Source organism: Stenella coeruleoalba (genome assembly GCF_951394435.1).
Source record: "Stenella coeruleoalba genome assembly, chromosome: 8".
NCBI lineage: Eukaryota > Metazoa > Chordata > Mammalia > Artiodactyla > Delphinidae > Stenella > Stenella coeruleoalba.
Window position 1 is genome coordinate 41,521,019 of NC_137154.1, and position 19,242 is coordinate 41,540,260.

General features: G+C 44.1%; 1 protein-coding gene across 3 annotated transcripts in view; it reads right to left on the bottom strand.

Moving 5' to 3' along the window:
• SPON1 (spondin 1) overlaps positions 1-19,242 on the bottom strand; it is a 312,023-nt gene that overhangs the window by 172,743 nt on the left and 120,038 nt on the right. The window contains exon 1 of one of the 3 annotated variants that reach the window (XM_079928893.1): positions 3,734-3,783. The exons of the other annotated variants lie outside the window; for them this stretch is intronic. Coding sequence (XP_079785019.1) covers positions 3,734-3,768 — 35 coding nt within the window. The 5' untranslated portion in view covers positions 3,769-3,783. Of the gene's footprint in view, positions 1-3,733; positions 3,784-19,242 lie in introns of those variants that run through there. 3 annotated transcript variants of the gene reach the window in all.

The following is a 19,242-nucleotide window of genomic DNA, read 5'->3' on the forward strand; positions in this document are numbered from 1 at the left end:
TGGATCCTGTTGGGCTCTTCTGGTTGTTGTCAGGGCTCATCAGCATGAACATGAAGTTGTTTTGATTTGCTGCTGTCTCTCTGCTCTCAGAAAACTGTTATCAGGAAAATCGCATTAATTAGCAACAGCTGAGGGGAGGACCAACCATTTCGGAGCTGCAGCTGCAAGTCTCTTTGCAATCTGTTGCCTAAATTTTAACAATTAACAGAATAAATAGACTCTGAATGTATTTAATCGCGTTAATTTTGTTTCCCCTCTATTTGTATTACTGTTTAGGACTGGTAGTTAATTTACATTAAATACTCTGATACCATTAGCACGCTTTAAAGCATAACCTCAGCTTTCCTAATCCTGTATGATTTACTGGAAGTGAGATATTGTTTAGCTTAATGCTAATTTTTTAACTTTATGAGGGAAAATTAAGAATTAATTAAAATTTACCCAAAAGGTTGGTCTATTAACCAAGATATTTGCTTGAACTGAAAGTCTTATTTTATAGCTATGCTGGGTAACAGAATTGGATAGATGGATACATGGATGGATGGATGGATGGTGGAAGGAGAATGGATAGAATAGAATGACAGAGATACAGAATAACAGACAGATACATACATACTAAGGACTTAGATTTAAACCTTCAAAATTCTAATCCCACTTATTCATTTCTTTTCTTTATAATCACCATGAAATCAGTATGATGAAGACATGGTATAATAGAGACACCTTTACAGTCAAGCAGATCAGGTTTGATCCTGGATCTACCTCTTTAGTGTGACCTAGGTGAATTACAGCCCTGAGACTCAGTTTTCTGCCCTACAAATTAGGGTTAATATCTACTCTTGTGAGCATTAATGAGCTAAGCCAGTGTGGAAAGTTCCCTGGCATGATGTAAATGCTTGAAAAATATGATCTTCCTTTCTTCTTTCTACTTTAAACCTCATGTTGCTATTTAACTTCTCATGTATTTATGCCTTTTCCAGCCAGCTAGAGAGTTAATGAAACCCTTATGAAGCAGAGGCCTTCTCTTGCTCATCCCTGAGCCTACCCACAGTGCACTGCATAGTGACTAGGGCCCACTGGATGTTGGTACCAATTCACCAGTGTTGGCCCACAAGCCTTGACGTTATCAGCTTGTGTAACAATAACAACTAACATCTACTGAGTGCTTACTATGGGCCAGGCACTCTGTGGTAAGCATTTTACATACTTCAAGTGTTCTCAGCCCTGGCTACTCATTAAAATCATTTGCGGGATCTTTTAAAAAGTACTGACATCCCAATTCCATCCTAGTCCAAAGAGATCAGATTTCCAGAGGTGGGGCCAGAACACAGGTGATTTTACAAAGCTGCTCAGGTGACTCCATTGGGCAGCCAGGGTCAAGAATCGCTGACATAGATTATCTCATTTAATTCTCCCACCTATGAGGTAGGGACGGTTATTATCCCCTTTGCAGATGGAAAAAGCCAAGGCACAGAGGGACCAAGTCTCTTGCCCATGTTTATACAAGTCTTAAGCAGTGGAGTCAGGATCGGGAACCCAACATGGTTGACTCCACAACCCATAGTTCTCTCCCAACTCCCATTTACAAGGAAATCTCAAGCTAAAACTATGGGGCAAAGATAGAATATGTAAGTGTCCTAAGTGTTATACAGCAATTTGATCATTTAAAAAGTGGGCACAAACACAGCAAATCTTTTCTATTTAAAAAGTGGGAACAGGTTTCCATCTTGACTTATACACTCAGGGTCTCTGTGACCCAGTTCAAATCACTTTACCTCTGGGAGCCTTAACCTCTCACAATGATAATGATGTCACCCTTGCAAGAGTATTGGGAAGGTGCTCTGTAAACCCTAAACTACTTTAAAAATGAAGAGAGATACTTCCCATACCTCAGCTCCTTACCCTCATTTTATAGGAAAGACACCAGAATCAGATTGGGTAGAGCCAGGACTCCAACCTTGACCTGTCTGACACCAGAGTCCATCTCAAGATGCAAACTGCCTAACGCAATGCTGTAGTCAGTTGAGAACCAGCTTGAAAAGTGTTATTAGCAACAGAATCTGTAGTGATTGCGGAGGGATGTGGAAATTAGGTTTTTCTGTAAAGAGGTGCTTTTGAGAGGGCCATGGCAGTAGCCATGGGGGCTGGGGGGAGCCCTTCTCCTCTCCCACACTAACCCCCTACCTCACCGCTCCCAGCCAGTAACTGTCACTCTTGGCTTTGTTCCATGGGCTAAAGTGAACACAGAAATGCAGCCTCTTCCAAAAAGAGCTTGGCATCTCAAGTTCTCAGGTGAAATCCATGTGCCAGTCCCTCAGCCTTCTTTCTTCTTCCCTCCCACAACTCACACAAACCTGGCACATAGTAGGTGCTCACAAAATGTTTGTTGAATGAATAATTAATCCCTGGGAGTTAGTAGGAGGTGGAGGGTGGTGAAAGATACATCGACACTCCTTCCCTCTGAGGCCAAGTGCCACCTACAGCATCACATACAAACGGGCGTTTTATACCTTTGCCTCACTCGGTCACAGTTTCCACCTTAAACAGCTCACCTTGACTCAACTTTGTCTTTTTTCTTCCCTTATGACTGCCTTACCTACTGAGGACCCTTTGGGCCTGATCCTCAGCATTTTTTTGATTTGACCCTTTCTTGCCCTTCTCCATGAGCTGCTCTGGCTCTGTAGCCACGCAGAGTACAACCATCAGCTGGTTCAGCTTAGGCTCCAGGTTTACCTGGCCCCGTGGTAGGTCTCACATGGCTGCTGACAGTACAGGCATGGGAAGGCAGCGAGTGGGGTGAGAGGGGAGGGGACTTGAGTGGGTAAGATGCATCCACAGACCACAGTTCATAAGCATCTCCCCCGTTCACCCTCCCCAGTTAGAACACTATTGAGGCTTGCAAGCCCCCTTTATAAAAGACAGTCCTCACAAGAATTCAGCCTCATTAAAGATCTGCTCAGACACTGTGGCAGGTCAAAAGCTTGGGCTGTGGAGTTAGATTGTCTGGGGTTCAAATGCCCGTTTCACTACTTAAGATGTTGGGCAAGTTGTGCCTTAGCTTCCTCTCTGTAAGATGGGCGAGTAGTATCTGCATTATATATAGGGCGCTGCCACATGTTTCAGCTATTATTATTACTGTTATTAAAAAAATTAGAGCAACACCCGGCTGAATGCTTGAAGGGGGGGAAGGAAGGGAGGGAGGGAGGGAGGGAGGGAGGGAGGAAGGAAGGAAGGAAGGAAGGAAGGAAGGAAGGAAGGAAGGAAGGAAGGAAGGAAGGAAGGGGAGAAAGAAAGAGAGAAGGGCTTCTCTGGTGGCGCAGTGGTTAAGAATCCGCCTGCCAATGCAGGGGACACTGGTTCGAGCCCTGGTCCGGGAAGATCCCACATGCCGCGGAGCAACTAAGCCCGTGCGCCACAACTACTGAGCCTGCGCTCTAGAGCCCACAAGCCACAACTACTGAGCCCGTGAGCCACAACTACCGAAGCCTGCGCGCCTAGATCCCGTGCTCCACAACAAGAGAAGCCACCACAATGAGAAGCCCGTGCACCGCAACGAAGAGCAGCCCCCACTCGCCACAACTAGAGAAAGCCTGAGCGCGGCAACAAAGACCCGATGTAGCCAAAAATAAATAAAATAAAGTTATAAAAAAAAGAGAGAGAGAGAAAGACCAAAAAAAACAGTATAAAGAAGAGAAGAAAAGCAAAGAAAAACATCACATTTCTTGTGTGCCACCTTTGCCCCAAGAACATTCCGTCCGGCTCCACCATCAGGACGGACTTGCAGGTCCTCACATGCTCCGTGCTTTATCTGGTCTAGGGCCACTCCCACACGCTGTTTCCTCTGCTCCTCCTCCCCTCTAGCCTTCTGTCAGCTCACAGGTTGATCTCTTTAGACACTCTGCACCACCCCAGACTAGGCTGGGTGCCCGCCCTCCCATCCCTCTTCCCACGAGTGCGGCCCTGTGACTGGTCCCCCCCTCACCCCACACCAAGAACGAAGGGACAGCCAGCCTCTCAGACCTAGTGAGTCCTGGCCTGTCTTTTTTTTTTTTTTTTTTTTTTGCCGTATGCAGGCCTCTCACTGCTGTGGCCCACCAGTTGCGGAGCACAGGCTCCGGACACGCAGGTTCAGCGGCCATGGCTCACGGGCCCAACCGCTCCGCGGCATGTGGGATCTTCCCAGACCGGGGCACGAACCCGTGTCCCCTGCATCGACAGGCAGACTCTCAACCACTGCGTCACCAGGGAAGCCCTGGCCTGTCTTCTTGATTGAACCCAACCAATGTCTTCTCATCCCCACCGTAGCCCAACCTTCTGGTAGGAAGAAACCAGGAAGAAAACGGAAAAAGAAGAAAGAAGGAAAGATGCAAAGGCGGCTCTTCTCTTTCCTCTCCACCCCCTCCTGCCTTTGAACTGAGTCTGTTTAATTTGAAACCATTTCAACCTTAAAGAAAACATCCAAGAACAGCACAAAGAACTTTTTTCCCCTGGAGCATTTAAGAGTAAGTGGTTGACATGATATCCCATCACCTTGAACACTTTAGTGTTTTTTCTACAAACAAGGATATTCTATTATGTAACCACAATGTAACAATAAGACTTAGGAAATTAACATTAATACATCTAACCCTCAAACCCTATTCAAGCTTTGACAATTGTTCCTTTATGGCCAAAAGGTCTAGTTTAGAATCACAGCGTTTCCCTTAGATTTTATGTCTCATTGGCTTCCTTCAATCTGAATCAGTCCCTCAGGCTTTCCTTGACTTTTATGACTTTGAAAGCTCTGAAGATGACATGCCGGTGATTCTGTAAAATGTCTGAGTTTGTCTGATGTTTCCTCAGGATTAGATGCAGGTTATGCACCTTGAGCAGGAATATCACAGAAGTGATGCTGTATTCTTCTCATTGCGTCCTGTCAGGGGACACAGAATTTCAATTCAGATTTGTCCCATTACTGGTGTCTGCCAGGCTTCTCCAGTCTAACATTCCTGGTTTCCTCTTTGTTAAGTTATTAACTATTCGAGGGCAGGTACTTTGAGATTATATAAACATCCTGTTCTTTATCAAACTTTCCAATTATCCATTCATTTATTTAGTTAGCATAGGTATTTATTTATATCAGACGACCTCTAATTTCCCATTTTATTTAATGGGTTATAATCCACTACTGTTACAGCTCTATGGGAATTTAGATCCCTGTGTATTTGTGCTTGGTCTTCTTCTTGTCTTGATGTTATATTTGAGTTTTAATTTTCCCTGATTTTGATTTTTAAAATTTAACATGACTATTTTGTTTTATGTTTTTCTTAACACCACTTCATATTCTTTATGGGAATTGGCAAGGACCAAGCAAGCAAAAGGAAAGGCGATGCGGTGAGACTGAAACTTAAAGAGTTTTTGAAGCTTGAAAAACCATGTATAGTTTTTGCCCTAAGTTCCAGAAACTGGAATTCACTTCTGGGGGTGAACCACTTCTTTTGTTTTAGAAACATCTATGTGATGATTTTCATTGTACTGCAAATGTAAAGCAATAATAATAACAACAATAATAATACAGCCTTGTACAGAGCTGCTTCTGGGCCAGATGGTTCTAAACACTTTACATGTATGAACTCATCTAATCCTCACAGCAACCCTATAAGGTAGGTGCTATTATTTATCCCCATTTTACAGGGGAGACATCTGAGGTACCCGGAGTTTAATGACTTGCCTGACATCAGGAGTAAGTGGTGGAGCCAAAACTCAATGTCGGGCTGTCTGACCTGAATCCACCTTCATAACTACAACACCAAACTAATCCAGAGGAGAACTGAGTCTGGATTTGGGTCAACTGGGACTCGTACAGGGCATTCTCTTGAGGGGGAACTAAAATGGCCCTTGAGGTTGGGAAGGGAGACTGATGCCCACCAAGTGTGAAAGCAGGGAACTAACAAGGATGAGTTTGGGCTTCTGGGCCCTGAGTGTAGCCAAACTTGAAAGCCAGTTAGGTAGGACCTCTGTGCTACGATTCCCTTCTCTAACTCCCCAAGCTTTCAACAACACCTTACGACCACTGTCGCTTAGCCTAAGCTGTGATGTGGGGTATTAAGGGATAGGCTCCAAGCATGAAGCAAAGGTAGGGAAGCAGCTGCCTGAGGGAACAGATCCATCGTCTAGATCCAGGTAGCCAAGGTGGCAAGCAACAGCCAGGAGCTTCTGATACCATAATAATTGCCCGAGGATTCCCTCAGATTCTTAGGTGGTCAACCTGGCAGAAGCCTTGTCTTTCTGTAGTTAAGGAAAAATTAACTCCTCATTAATAATCTGCAAACAATGTTTTCCAATTAAAAAGACGGGGGGCACCCTTTGAGAAGTCAGACTTTAGAGCGTCCTGTGATTTCTAGCACTAGATGGACGAGGCTGTGGCTCCTTCCTCTACCCAACCATGACTTAAGAGCTGGGATCTGGGACATCTGCCAACTTTTTCCTTGGAGTGGATTCTTCTTTTGCATGGCACATATCACAACTGCTGGCAGAGGAAGAAGGCAAGGTGAATCTTTTCTCTCAGTGTACAAAGAAATGCAATAAGTGTGTCATTGCACCTAGAGTCCCCACAACAGAGGCCTTGTCAAAGAGGTAATGAGGGCCAGTGACTGGACACATAACAGACGGTACAGAGTAGGACCCAAGTGAGACCACTAAAAGCCAAACACAAAAAAGGCAAGGGTAGAGAAATCAGATCCGGGAAGTGGGTTTACCGAGCAACACAGCTGGTATGAAGGAAGATTCCTCCAAGCAACATGGACTGGAACAGCAGGGCCTGTTCAAGTACATTCTGACTCATCAGATTTCTACGTGGAGCCACAGATGTGTTTAATTGTATACACTGAGACCGATCTGCACACTGTGAGAATGCATGAACCCAGCTGCCTAAGCCCCATAAGCATGGTAGAGATGTAAGAGTGAGTGTGGGAGAACCTGGCTGCCGTTCCCGGGGCTCTGCTCTCACTGGTTTCCTGATTCCACAGCCGCAAGACAAGACTCAGTCCTGCAGCTTTCATCTGGGGTTGCAGCCCAGTCACCCATCATTCACCACTCCCTGATTTTTCTTCTGCACTATGGAGGGCTCTTCTGGGTAGCAGAGACTGTTGCTCAGAGTCTGGGTGTAATTATCACAGAACAGCCTCTGACTTTAGGGGAAAAAAATAATAAATGGACTTTGGACGATATAAGGAGATGATAGCTAACCAGTCCTGCACCCAAAACTGCAATCAGAGCAATTCTGATGTCACTGTTAATCATGCCGATTTATGTTTTGAAAGGAAACCAAATGATGAATATAATGATTATTCCTGTTTCTGCTTCCCCCCTCTTTCTCCTCAAAAACTGGCAATAACACTAAAGTCAAATTAAACATCTGTTTGAAAAATAAGCTGGAGTGCTGATGACAGCTGCGCTGGACTTACAAACGCACCACAGCTGTCAAACTCTAAATTAACAATGATTTTCATTTATGAATAGTATAGAACTAAGATATTATGGAGTTTTTTCTTCTCTACTTTCCTGGCTTCCAGGGGCTGTTAAATGCAAAATGTTGGGGAAATGCCCAAGGGAAAATGTAGCTGAAATCAGCCCGCAATGATTAATAATGGAAGGAGTGGGGGACATTCTTTCTTCTTACTTAATCTCATTTCTTCACTGGCTTTAGTTTGGGTAGTCTCTGTGGCAAGCAGGCTTGCAAGAAGGCAAATAGTTCAGGGACAATTCTTTGATTAGTGGTTGCAAATGAACGGTGATGGAGCTGTGAGCACCTCTGAAGGAATGTCATCTTCTACAGCGCTGAGGACCCTCTGCTCATCTTTCCAGCATCCTTTGTGTCTTCAGTGGACTTCCGCCCACTGTTCTACCAGATGAAGTAATGAATGACCAGGTATATGCCTCTGTTACCCTGTGGTTACATACTGGGTATAAAAAGATCTAATCAAGCCATTTTGGTGACAGGATAAAACATGCCAACCTGTTTTACACTTACTTTATGAGATCGGCCAAGATGGCAGAGTAGAAAGAACCTGAGTTCACCTCCTCCCATGGGCACACCAAAATCACAACTATTTGCAGAACAACCATCAATGAAAAAGACCAGAACCTACCAGAAAAGATCTTCTACAACTAAAGACATCAAGAAGGAACCACATGGGATGGGGGTAGGAGGGGTGGACTCACGATAGAGTCAGGTCCCATACCCCTGGGTGGGCGGATAATTATACTGGAGAATAATTACATTGCAGAGGTTCTCCCACAGGAGTGAGAGTTCTGAGCCCCATGTCAGGCTATCAAACCTGCGGGTCCTGCACTGAGTTGAGCCCCCAGAGCCTTTGGCTTTGAAGGTCAGTGAGGTTTGATTTCAGGAGCCCCGAAGGACTGGGGGGAACAGACTCCAGTCTTAAAGTGAGCACACAAAATACCATGAGCTCCAGGTCCCAGGGCAAAAGCAGCAATTTGATAGGGTCCTCCTACCTGCTGGCTTTGGAGTATCTCCTGGAGGGGGTGGAGGAAGGGTGTGGCTCACCCTGGGGACATAGACCCTGGCAGTAGCCATTCTTGGGAGCTACTTCTACCATGTGGATGCCGGTGCTGGTCGACGCTGGTGCTGGCGGGCGCCATTTTGAAAATCTCCCTCCAGCTCATTAGTGCCAAGACCTGGCCTCACGCAATAGCCTGCAGGCTCTGGTGCTGGGATGCCTCAGGCCAAGCAACTAACTGGGACACTCACACACAGCCCCACCCATCAGCAGACAAGCGGCCTAAAGACTTCCTGAGCCCACAGCTGCCTCTGGACATGGCCCTGCCCACCAGAGGGCCCAGGACCCAGCTCCATCCATTGGTGGGCAGACACCAGTCCCAGAATCCCCTGGGCCCTGGCCCTGCCCTTAGGAAGACTCCACTAGCCTCTAGACCAGCCTCATCCAACAGGGAGCAGACACCAGATGCAAGAAAACCACAATCCTGCAGCCTGAGGACCCAGCCTGTAGCAGGCCAGACCCAGCCCTGGGTCCCAGCCCTGCCTACTAGCAGGCCAATGCACTTACTTCATGACCCTGAGAGACGAGGTAGGTGTGGAAACATCTCTTTGTCCTTTTCTACCCTTGTCCCAGGGCTGTCACTGTCCTACCTGGGGAAGGGGTGAGGCTCAGGAGTGGAGGAACACGTCTACTATATATTCCCTGGTTAAAAAAATATGTATATGGATTGAAAGGTTAATGTAGATATGATATCATCTGATGATTTTTCATTGTTGCATTTTTATCCTGTGACCATTTCATGTCAAAAATGTCCCGGGGCAGGGCTTCCCTGGTGGGGCAGGGCTTCCCTGGTGGCGCAGTGGTTGAGAGTCCGCCTGCCGATGCAGGGTACACAGGTTCGCGCCCCGGTCCGGGAGGGTCCCACGTGCCGCAGAGCGGCTGGGCCCGTGAGCCATGGCCGCTGAGCCTGTGCGTCCGGAGCCTGTGCTCCGCAACGGGAGAGGCCACAACAGTGAGAGGCCTGCGTACCGCAAAAAAAAAAAAAAAAAAAAAAATAGTCCCGGGGCAAACAAATTGTGGTATATACATGTAATGGAATATTATTCAGATATAAAAAGGAATGAAGTATCAATACATGCTATAACATAGATGAACCTCAAAAACATTATGGTAAGTGAAAAAAGTCAGATGCAAAAAGATCACATATTGTATGATTCCATTAATATGAAATATCAATAATAGGTAAATCCATAGAGACAGAACGCAGACTGTGGTTGCTAGGGGCTGCAGGGAGAGGAAAATGGGGTTCCTGCTTATGAGTAAAGGGCTTTACTTTGGAGCAATGGAAATATTTTGGAATTAGACAGAGGTGGTGGTTGCACAACATTGTGAATGTACTAAGTGCTACCAAACTGATGGCTTTAAACTGGTTAATTTCATGTTATATGAATTTAATTTCAATGTTTTAAATGTCCACAGGATCTAACATCATGTTTTGATCCCACCACGATCAGGGCCTGGAATGTCTTGGCAATCCCTGCTCCATCACTGGGATAGGACTGGGACTGGTCTTGCTGCCAGGGCTCTGGGTCCCTGTGCACGACTGGGGTGGGCCATTCACTCGCACATGCCCACCGAGTTGTGGTCACACCGCTGCCCCTTGCAGTGTGGGTTTCAGTGTTCCAGCTGAGCCTCAGTTTCCTGCTGTGCCTGGAGCGCCTCCACAGCACGTACTTCCTGTTAATTCTTCCCAGTTTTCTCCCCAGGGGCTGGATCCTACACCTGGGACTCCAGCTGTGGTACGAAACTCTGCCGCCATTGGACTGCTCCCTTGGAACTATGCCACTGCCAGCCTCCCAGGAAGCCCCGGCATCTGGATTCCACCTGTTGGATGACATGTCTTAGAGTATCTAAGTCTTCCTGAACCAAGCACATGCTGCCCTTTTTTTTTTTTTTTTTTTGTGGTACGCGGCCCTCTCACTGTTGTGGCCTCTCCCGTTGCGGAACGCAGGCTCTGGACGCGCAGGCTCACGTGCCCAGCTGCTCCGCGGCATGTGGGATCTTCCCGAACCAGGGCACGAAACCGTGTCCCCTTCATCGGCAGGCGGACTCTCAACCACTGCGCCACCAGGGGAGCTCTCATGCTGCCCTTTTAACCATGGTCTTGGTTTCTCCAACTGCTCTCACAAGAACCAGCCTCTTCTACTGGTCTGGGGTTTCCCACCCCCTTTTCTGTAGATTCCTTGCTTCCACCCCTAGTTAGCATTGCTGAGGTTCTAGCCAGCCTCAAGGGAGAGCCACCCTGACTTACGACAAAGGAGCCTGTGGTTCTTCTCAATAGCTAATGCCAGAAAAATTGCAGGGTAAGCTGCACTTCAGCCACATCAGATCCTTCTAATCCTGCCAGATTCCTCTAAATCATACACAGACTCATCAGATGTGGGTTTTCTGTGTTATTTCCTTCCAAGATAAAAAGAGTTGGTGAGCTCCATGAAGTTACAAAATCTTATGAGTTCTGGCTAATCCCTCCTAATACTCATCTCTATCCTCACTAACAACTCTTTCTCTTGCCAGGTCCTTGGCTTTGTTTTCCATTTTCTAAAGGACATTTAGTTTCCTCACTTGGGAGCAACACCTCCCCGACCCAGGCAGTCCCGTGCCTCTCCAGGCTTCACAGACCAAGTGAGGCAGAAGGTGGGGGTGTGCAGGTCAGTGTAGCTTAGTGGTGATTAGTTAACAACAAGGGCTTTGGAGTCAAGTGGAAGTGGGTTTAAGACCCAGCTCTACCACTAAACTGCTTTATTACCCTGAATACAAACTCTCTAAACCTCAGTTTTCTCATCAAGAAAATGGGAAGAGTATAGTGAAGACCCTACAGGGCTTTTATGAAGATTAAGTAAAATAAGGCATGCAATGCACCTAGCATAGTTCTTGGCAATAAATGTAAGCTACTTATACTACTCTTCATACTAACTGATGCAAGCTACTTATACTACTACTCATACTAACTGATGCATTGAGCATCTCTATACGCCTCTTCAAATCCTCTCATCCCAACTCTGATTCCATCCACTGTTTCTATGAGCAGCTCTGTCCACTGTAATTAGATGATACACACCTTGTCTGTGTGGTGTACCTCTTGCTTCTTGTCCCAGAGCTTCTCTTGGTGCTGCAGTACATGTTCAGAACCTGATGAACATTCACACACGTGCAGCCCAGACTGCAGGGGCATTACTGCCTGTGGGGCTACCCTTGATCAATGGAGGATGAAAACCAATGGATAATGGCTTCCCCCTTCATTCCTGGGCACGCTGCTCTGAGACACATGTCATATGTCTTCTCCAAAGGTCCCAGCAGGGGCAAGCATCGACTGACTGCCTACGGTGATGACCAGGTCAATAACACTTGACCAAATAACCCCCATCCCCACTGCCCCCACCTTCTCCCTGGGCTCACTCCCCAAATAAACTCTCTGCACACAAGCCTTTGTCTAAGCTGGGCTTTTAGGAGAACCTAGGCCAAGAATCAGCAGTTATTGAGTTCCTGGCACCGGGGTATACATTAGAGCAGGGGTCAGTACATTTTTTTCTATAAGGTGCCAGATAAAATATATGTTAGACTTTGTAGGCTATAAGGTCTCTACTGCAACTTCTCAATTCTGCTGCTGTAGCGTGAAAGGGGCCCTAAACAATCCAGAAATGAATGAACCTGGTTGTGTTCCAATAAAACCTTCTTTATAAAAACAGGCAGTGGGCCAGACGTGGCCCACAGACTGTGGTTTGCCAACCCCTACATTAGGGCCACACCGATGAGTAAAATTGATCCCCTCCTCCATGAAGCTTGCAGCCTTGGGTGGGAGGAGGAGCAACAAATGAGGCTGCAAAGGTGTCTGCAAACATCACTAAGGACCTTGGACCCCACGCTAAGGAATTTTGGCTTCATTCTTTGGTGATGGGGAACACTGAATACGTTCTCAGATCTAGTAGCAGCTGCAGCTGGGAACAGGTTATTTCACGTGCAAGAAATGAATTGCTCGTTTTTAATATTTCTGTGAATCCCAGTCCTGCCAGAGGGCTGCCTCCCCTGCAATCCATGACCAAACTTCCCATCAGATGGCCAAGTTCCCTTATCTGTTACCCTTGAGGCCAGAGGTATCTCAGAATTCAGAATATTTTTGGATTTCAGAAAGATAATACGGGGTACTTTGCATATATTTTGCAACATCCCCATCAGGGTCTGGGGCAGCATCGAACACATTAATATTTACAGTAAAAGACTATAAATAACTTCAAGTCAGTTCAAGGCAGGGTTGGGTCCTCAATGAGCTACGAAAATACCTTTTGGATTTTAGAGCTTCTTGGGTTTCAGAAATGCAGATGAAGGACTGTGGACTTGACTTGTTTTGTGTTTCAGCCCTAGACTGTGACATTCTCAGAGACAGTCTCTGAATCCTCATTGACTGCATACAGTAGGTGCTCCATAAATGTTATCAAGAGAGTGAGCAGACGAGAATGGCAAGAGAACATTGTTCACGGAGGGATTCAGAGGAAGAAGAGGCTGGTCGGGGACTCTGGTAAAGGACATAGGGAGACTTAAATGCTCCGATCAGGATTCTGGACTTGATCTGGAAGGTGATGCAGAGCCCCCTTCAAGTTTGTTATGTAAGCGGTATGACTCAGCTGCCTATGAGGACAGCAATTCTTATACCAGTAAGAGGCAGAATCACAGGGCAAGGAACTAGTGTGAGCAGTACAAGGTTCCTGCAATAGTGAGGCAAGAAGTGCCTGTGAGAAAGGCAGTGAATGTAAAGCAACTGAGAGAAAGAAGAGGCAGTTATGGCAACTAATCATGTTGGGGGAGAAGGAGAAGTTGCAGGTGAACCTGACCTGCCTGAGATGGTGGAGTACAGTACTAAGATCACAGACTCTGGAACCCAGAATGCTTCTCTGTTTAAATCCCAGCTCTGTCACTTACCCTGTGACGTTAGGGAAGTTACTTAACCTCTCTGTGCCTTAGCATCCCAATAGTATCCACTTCATAGGGTTGCTCTGGGGATTAAACGAGTATCTATAATGCACCTAGACCAGGGCTTGGCTCTGGGCTGTTATTACTGCCTGCAACCAATCATTGTTTCATACGGTTGAATTCCCCAAATGGTTCGCCAAGTGACTATCTCCTCCAGGGTAAGGCAACCCACATCTCAAAACCCTCCCAAGAAGTGACAAGTGGGTGTCAGAAGTCTAGTAATAAATGTATGCAATGAAGGTATGGAAAGACAAGATCACTTCCAGGGACAAAACTTTTATCAGACTTAAGGGGCTAGGACTTTCCTCTGATGGGGTCTGTAAACATCTATTCTATTCACAGAGGCTTTTTCTTTCAATCAGTCACCACTTTGCTGTAACAGTTTGCAGCGTTGAAGCATGCCACGGAAACTTTAAGTGCTGGGTCATTCATTTGTAGGGAGAAGGCTATAAGGAGGGATGTCTCAAAAGCCTGTAATTTAGAAATGTTCAAATCTTTGCATCCAAATGGAAAATGGAAATGGTGTCAGGTTTGTGCCAAAACGAAAGTTGTAATTGCGATGTGCTTCCCTTCCCAGCCCTCCTGGGCAAAGGAACATAACCAGCTACGTGGGCTTCAGAGCTGTCATCTACAGATATGTAGCAGACTCTGCAGCTTACACTACCAGTCTGCCTTCTCCCAGGAATATTACCCTAACACAGCAACACAAATGCCCATTTTTGAAAGTGAGGGCTCTGCAACAAAGTTAGTGTCTCCCCTTTCACCTTTCCTGGAATTTGCTGCCAGACGTAAGCACCCAGACTAACTTTTTAGTGAATCTTCCTTCTAGCATGTCAGTCCACTGTTTAATCCACTAATGGCTCCCTTGTTCCTCTTGAATCAAGTTCAACCTCTTCATCTTGACATTGGAGAACCTGCATGATTTAGCAATGGATTTCGGCCCCCAATGACCTTCTAATCTCACCAAGTCTGTCTGTTTACTGTCTCCCAGTGCCGCCATATTTACTCTCACCTCTAAGTTCTCACGTTCGTTTCACTCTGTTCACACCCTTCACCTGGAATGACCTCTTCCCTTCTGTCCATTTATCCACAGCCTACTACTGCCTTCAAGATATAAACTAACCTTTCTAAGGAGCTCTGGTGCTCCCATTATTACATTCTTCATTCATCTACTTTCTGACTAACCATGTTTAATCTGTCCCCAGTTCATGTCTGTCTTGGGTTGGCTAAGTTTTGCATACGTATTTTTATTTACACCACAACTAGACTTCAGGAAAGTGTCTTGAAAGTCAGGATCCTTGTTTATACTCTGAATCTTTCTCAGTGATGGTCAGCTCTGGACACATGGAATACTGGTTGTGATCGGTTTCTCCAATACCACCTTCCACAAGAAAAACAAGGAAACTTTCTCATCTAGATAAAGGGTATTTCTCAACTTGATTCAAGGCATCAGTTTGATACCTGTACTTCCTGTTATACTTAAAAGTGAATTATAAGAGTATTCTCATTAAAATCAGGAATAAGCATGAATACCACTATTTAATATTGTACTAGAGGTGATAGATAATAAACTAAAACATGAAAAAGATACAAAGGTATATTTATTCATTATTTCCCCCCCAAATGAAAAATAAGCATTAGAACTATTAAGAGAGTTCAGCACTGTCTAAACTCAAACTCAAGGTACAAGAATCAATAGCTTTCCTAAACACAAGCAATCAATGATTAGAAACTTTAACAGGAAAAAAGAACCCATTCACAAAAGCAATAAAAGTATAAAATACCTGTGGGGGAAGAAAAGCCTTACAAGAATGTTTAATTCAAATGAGGAAAAAGTACATGACTTTCCTGAAGGACATAAAAGACCTGAAGAGGGGATATTCCATATTTCTAACTGGGAAAACACATTGTAGGTTGCTACGATATAAAAACATATTGTAGGGTTTGCAACACCATTCAAAATCCCAATATACGTTTTTATTAAACACAACACAAACTCATTCTATGATTCGTCTGGAATTATGAATCTGCTTGAATGGCCATGAACATTTTGAACCAGAAGATTAATGAGCGATGACTTGCTATCAAAACATAAAATAAAATTTTGCTATAAAATGGTGTGGGTTTTGTGCAGGGATAAAAAGATCAACAGAAAAAAAAAAAGATCAACAGAACAGAACAGACATGTATAAAAATTTTATATTTGTTAAAGTAGCATTTCAAACAATAAGGGAAAGGACAGACTATGTGATAAATGGATGTGAAACAACTACCTAGCCATTTTGAGAAAAACAGGTAGATTTTCATTTCCCAGCTGTGTGGACAGCTCTGGTCTGTCCCTCCAGCTACTTCCTTCAACCTTCTGTACCCTGTTCTTTGCGGGAGAGGAGAATCTGTGTGAACTCTATCAACGAGGCTTCGTTGTCCTCGTGGTGGGAGTCAAGATCAAAAGGGAGAATCGACAGGGAATCAAGACTGGGATCCCTGTGGGTCACCTCAGGCTAGTAGCTTCCCTTAACTGAAGTTCTCAGCCCCTGGGAGGTGGTGGTCTTCTCTGCCCCGTCCTCTGCACGCTCCTTTCGCCCCTTCAGACATGGGTGCTAAAGGCTCCTCTCACTTTTATTTTGGCCACACCATCATAATCAGACCCCTGATTCAACGACCCTTTGGCACCTCGTGCGGAGCACGCCATCTATTTTTTCTTGAGGCTTATTGATACCATATTATTCACAAAATTAAATTCCAGGAAGATTAAAGACCTAAATTTATTTTTAAACCTATAAAAATATTAACAATATGGGAATATATTTATAACCTTGGGTGTAGGAAGATTATTTTTAGACAAGATACAAATCAAAATTCATAAGAGGAAGGATGGATACATTTGACTAAAACAAAATGCCAAATTTTTGGATGATTAGATACTCATAAGCAAAGTTAAGAGAAAGATGGAGAGGAATATTTGAAATTTATAACAAAGTGTTATTATCTGTACCATATAAGGATCAATTTTAAACATAAATATAGTTTAAATATATTAAATTATATATTTACATATGTTTAGATATAAAATACATAATATAAAATATATTTTATACATATAATATACACATATATTTTATATATAAATATATGGAAATATATAAACATCAATTTTTAAAAGAAACATTATTAGAATAATGGACAAGAATATGAATGGGCCATTTACAAAGAGGAAATAAAAATGGAATAAATATTTGAAAAGATTCTTAATATTACTAGTAAACAGGAAAATATAAATTACCACAAGACACCATTTTTAACCATCAGATGGGCAGAACTTTAAAGAATGATAAACATCAAGAGCTGTTGAGGAACTTCCCTGGTGGTCCAGTGGCTAAGACTCCATACTCCCAATGCAGGGGGCCCGGGTTCAATCCCTGGTCAGGGAACTAGATCTCACATGCCACAACTAAGAGTTCACATGCCACAACTAAAGATCCCGCATGCCACAACTAAAGATCCCACATGCCGCAACTAAGACCTGGTGCAGCCAAATTAAAAAAAAAAAAAAGAGTTGTTGAGCAAATAAGGAAACAGGCTCTCTTGTTCACAGTCAGGGAGAGTGTTTAAGTTGGCAAGCTTTTTGGAGGAAAATCTGGCAGTGTCTATTAAAATTATAAATGTCCAGCCCTTATGATCCTACTTCTTGGCAGCTACCATGGATAAAAACCTGCATATTTGCTCAAAGAGGTATGTATAAGGATGTTTATTATAGCACTATTGGTAATAGTAAAAAACTGGAAACAATCTAAATGTCTATCAACTGTGGAATAACTAACACATTTGCACAGTAGATTATATGCAACAGTTCAAAAACAGAGATAGATCCATATGTTCTGACCTGGAAATATCTCTAATACCTTTTATTTAGTGAAAACCTATTTAATTTCAGGACATCACGTAGACCATGATACCATTTGTGTAAAGGGTACTTGTATGTTTTTTATATGTGTATAAACTCACAGATAAAAGTCTAACAAATACACGCCAAATTGATATCTATTGTTACTTTGGGGTAGAAGACTGTGGGATTTATTGGGAGAAATGTCAGGGAATTTTCACTTTTTTTTGTATTCTGTATTTTTCTGTATTTCACTATTTTCTGTATTGTTTGAAATTTTACAATGTGAATGTATTTACATCTTACCTATAAAATGATTTCTTTAGTGAATAATTATAGATTACATTTAATTCCTTCAGAAAAAGATAAAAGAAAGGAAGAACATGGGGCTTTGGCATTAAATGGAAGTATGACTTCAAGAAACTTGCCTAATTCACTGAGACTTGTCTCCTCCTGCATAAAAGGGGGAAGTTTGTCGTGAAGATTAAATTAGACAAAGCCCGCTAGATGTGCAGCTGACTGCATGGTAGACAGTACTGGTTGTCCCTTTCTTTCTTCTCCATTTGGCCTGTGAGAACCTTTAGGGCCAAGATCTTAACTCAGTTGCCTGTACACTGTGGACATCTGTGCAAATAGAAGCTCAGTTACATTTACTGAAAGAATGAGTGACTGAACAAGCCACATTTGTTTACTGTTAATGGATAAACATATGTTCACATATGTTCATTGTTAACAGTAAACAAGAGAAGCCTTTTTGGCTTCCGACAGGAAGATCAAAGGCTTCTGGTTTGTGAGAATAAGTCAAAGAAAACCAGAGATCTACACCAAAGGGATGAGGGTTTTAGAGCAGGAAGGTTCATCACACAGATCTGATATTGGAGAGCCCCTCTGTGGAGTGATAGGGCTGCCATGGGCAGGGGTGTGGGTACTGGAAAGCCAAGCTGAGAACCCGGTCTCCAGGCTGAGAGACTGAATATACTAATGGACAAAGGCTAGGCTGTATCTGACAGTGACGATAGAACTCTGACCCCCAACCTCTGCAGTAAATGGGAAGCCAAACCACAACGTCTGCAGCCATTAGTCCAGAACGGTTAGGACTTGGGCAACGATGTCAACTCTCTAATTTTGCCCCACTGCCTCCTCTATTTCCATCTCAGGACCAGTCAGAGAAAGCCTAATATGCTCTCCAAACCAATCACATCAGATGCTCCATTTCTAGTTAGCCCGCCCTCAGCTTCCCCATGCCAACAATCTCCAGTGAGAAAGTACCCACAATCTTCTCTTATTTTTCACGGCAAAGCTTTCCCACTCCTCTGCCTGCCTTTGAGTCTCTGTCAAATGCTAGTGATGGCAGCTGACTTCCTTGCTACATAGCAAGCTCTGAATAAATAGCCTCTTTTCTCAGTTCAGTGGTCTTCGTTTATTCCCACAAGGCCTTCTCCCACATTGCAACTAGATACTAGATACATGTTATATATTGGGATTTATACTTATACATAAATTCTACTTCTAAATTTAAAACAAATCACCAATGTAGATTAGTGCCAAAAGCCAAACTTCTCAAGGAATCTGAGGAAGGATGCTCAGCTTGCATTAAACTAAGAAAAAAATAAATGATGTCCATACAAATGGCAGCAAAAAGAGGCCAAAGACAAGACTGTGTCTGGACAATGGACAGAGGCTTCCAGAAATCTCTGCAAGCTTTCTTTTTCTCCCATAAGGCAGGCACAGCTGGGTCCAGAAACTGCAGGGACTGGAGAGCCTAGGTGGAATGCCTCCTTATCAGTCTCTCCTCAGGGCTGGGCTGTAGTTGTAAGTCTTTAGAAATGTTCA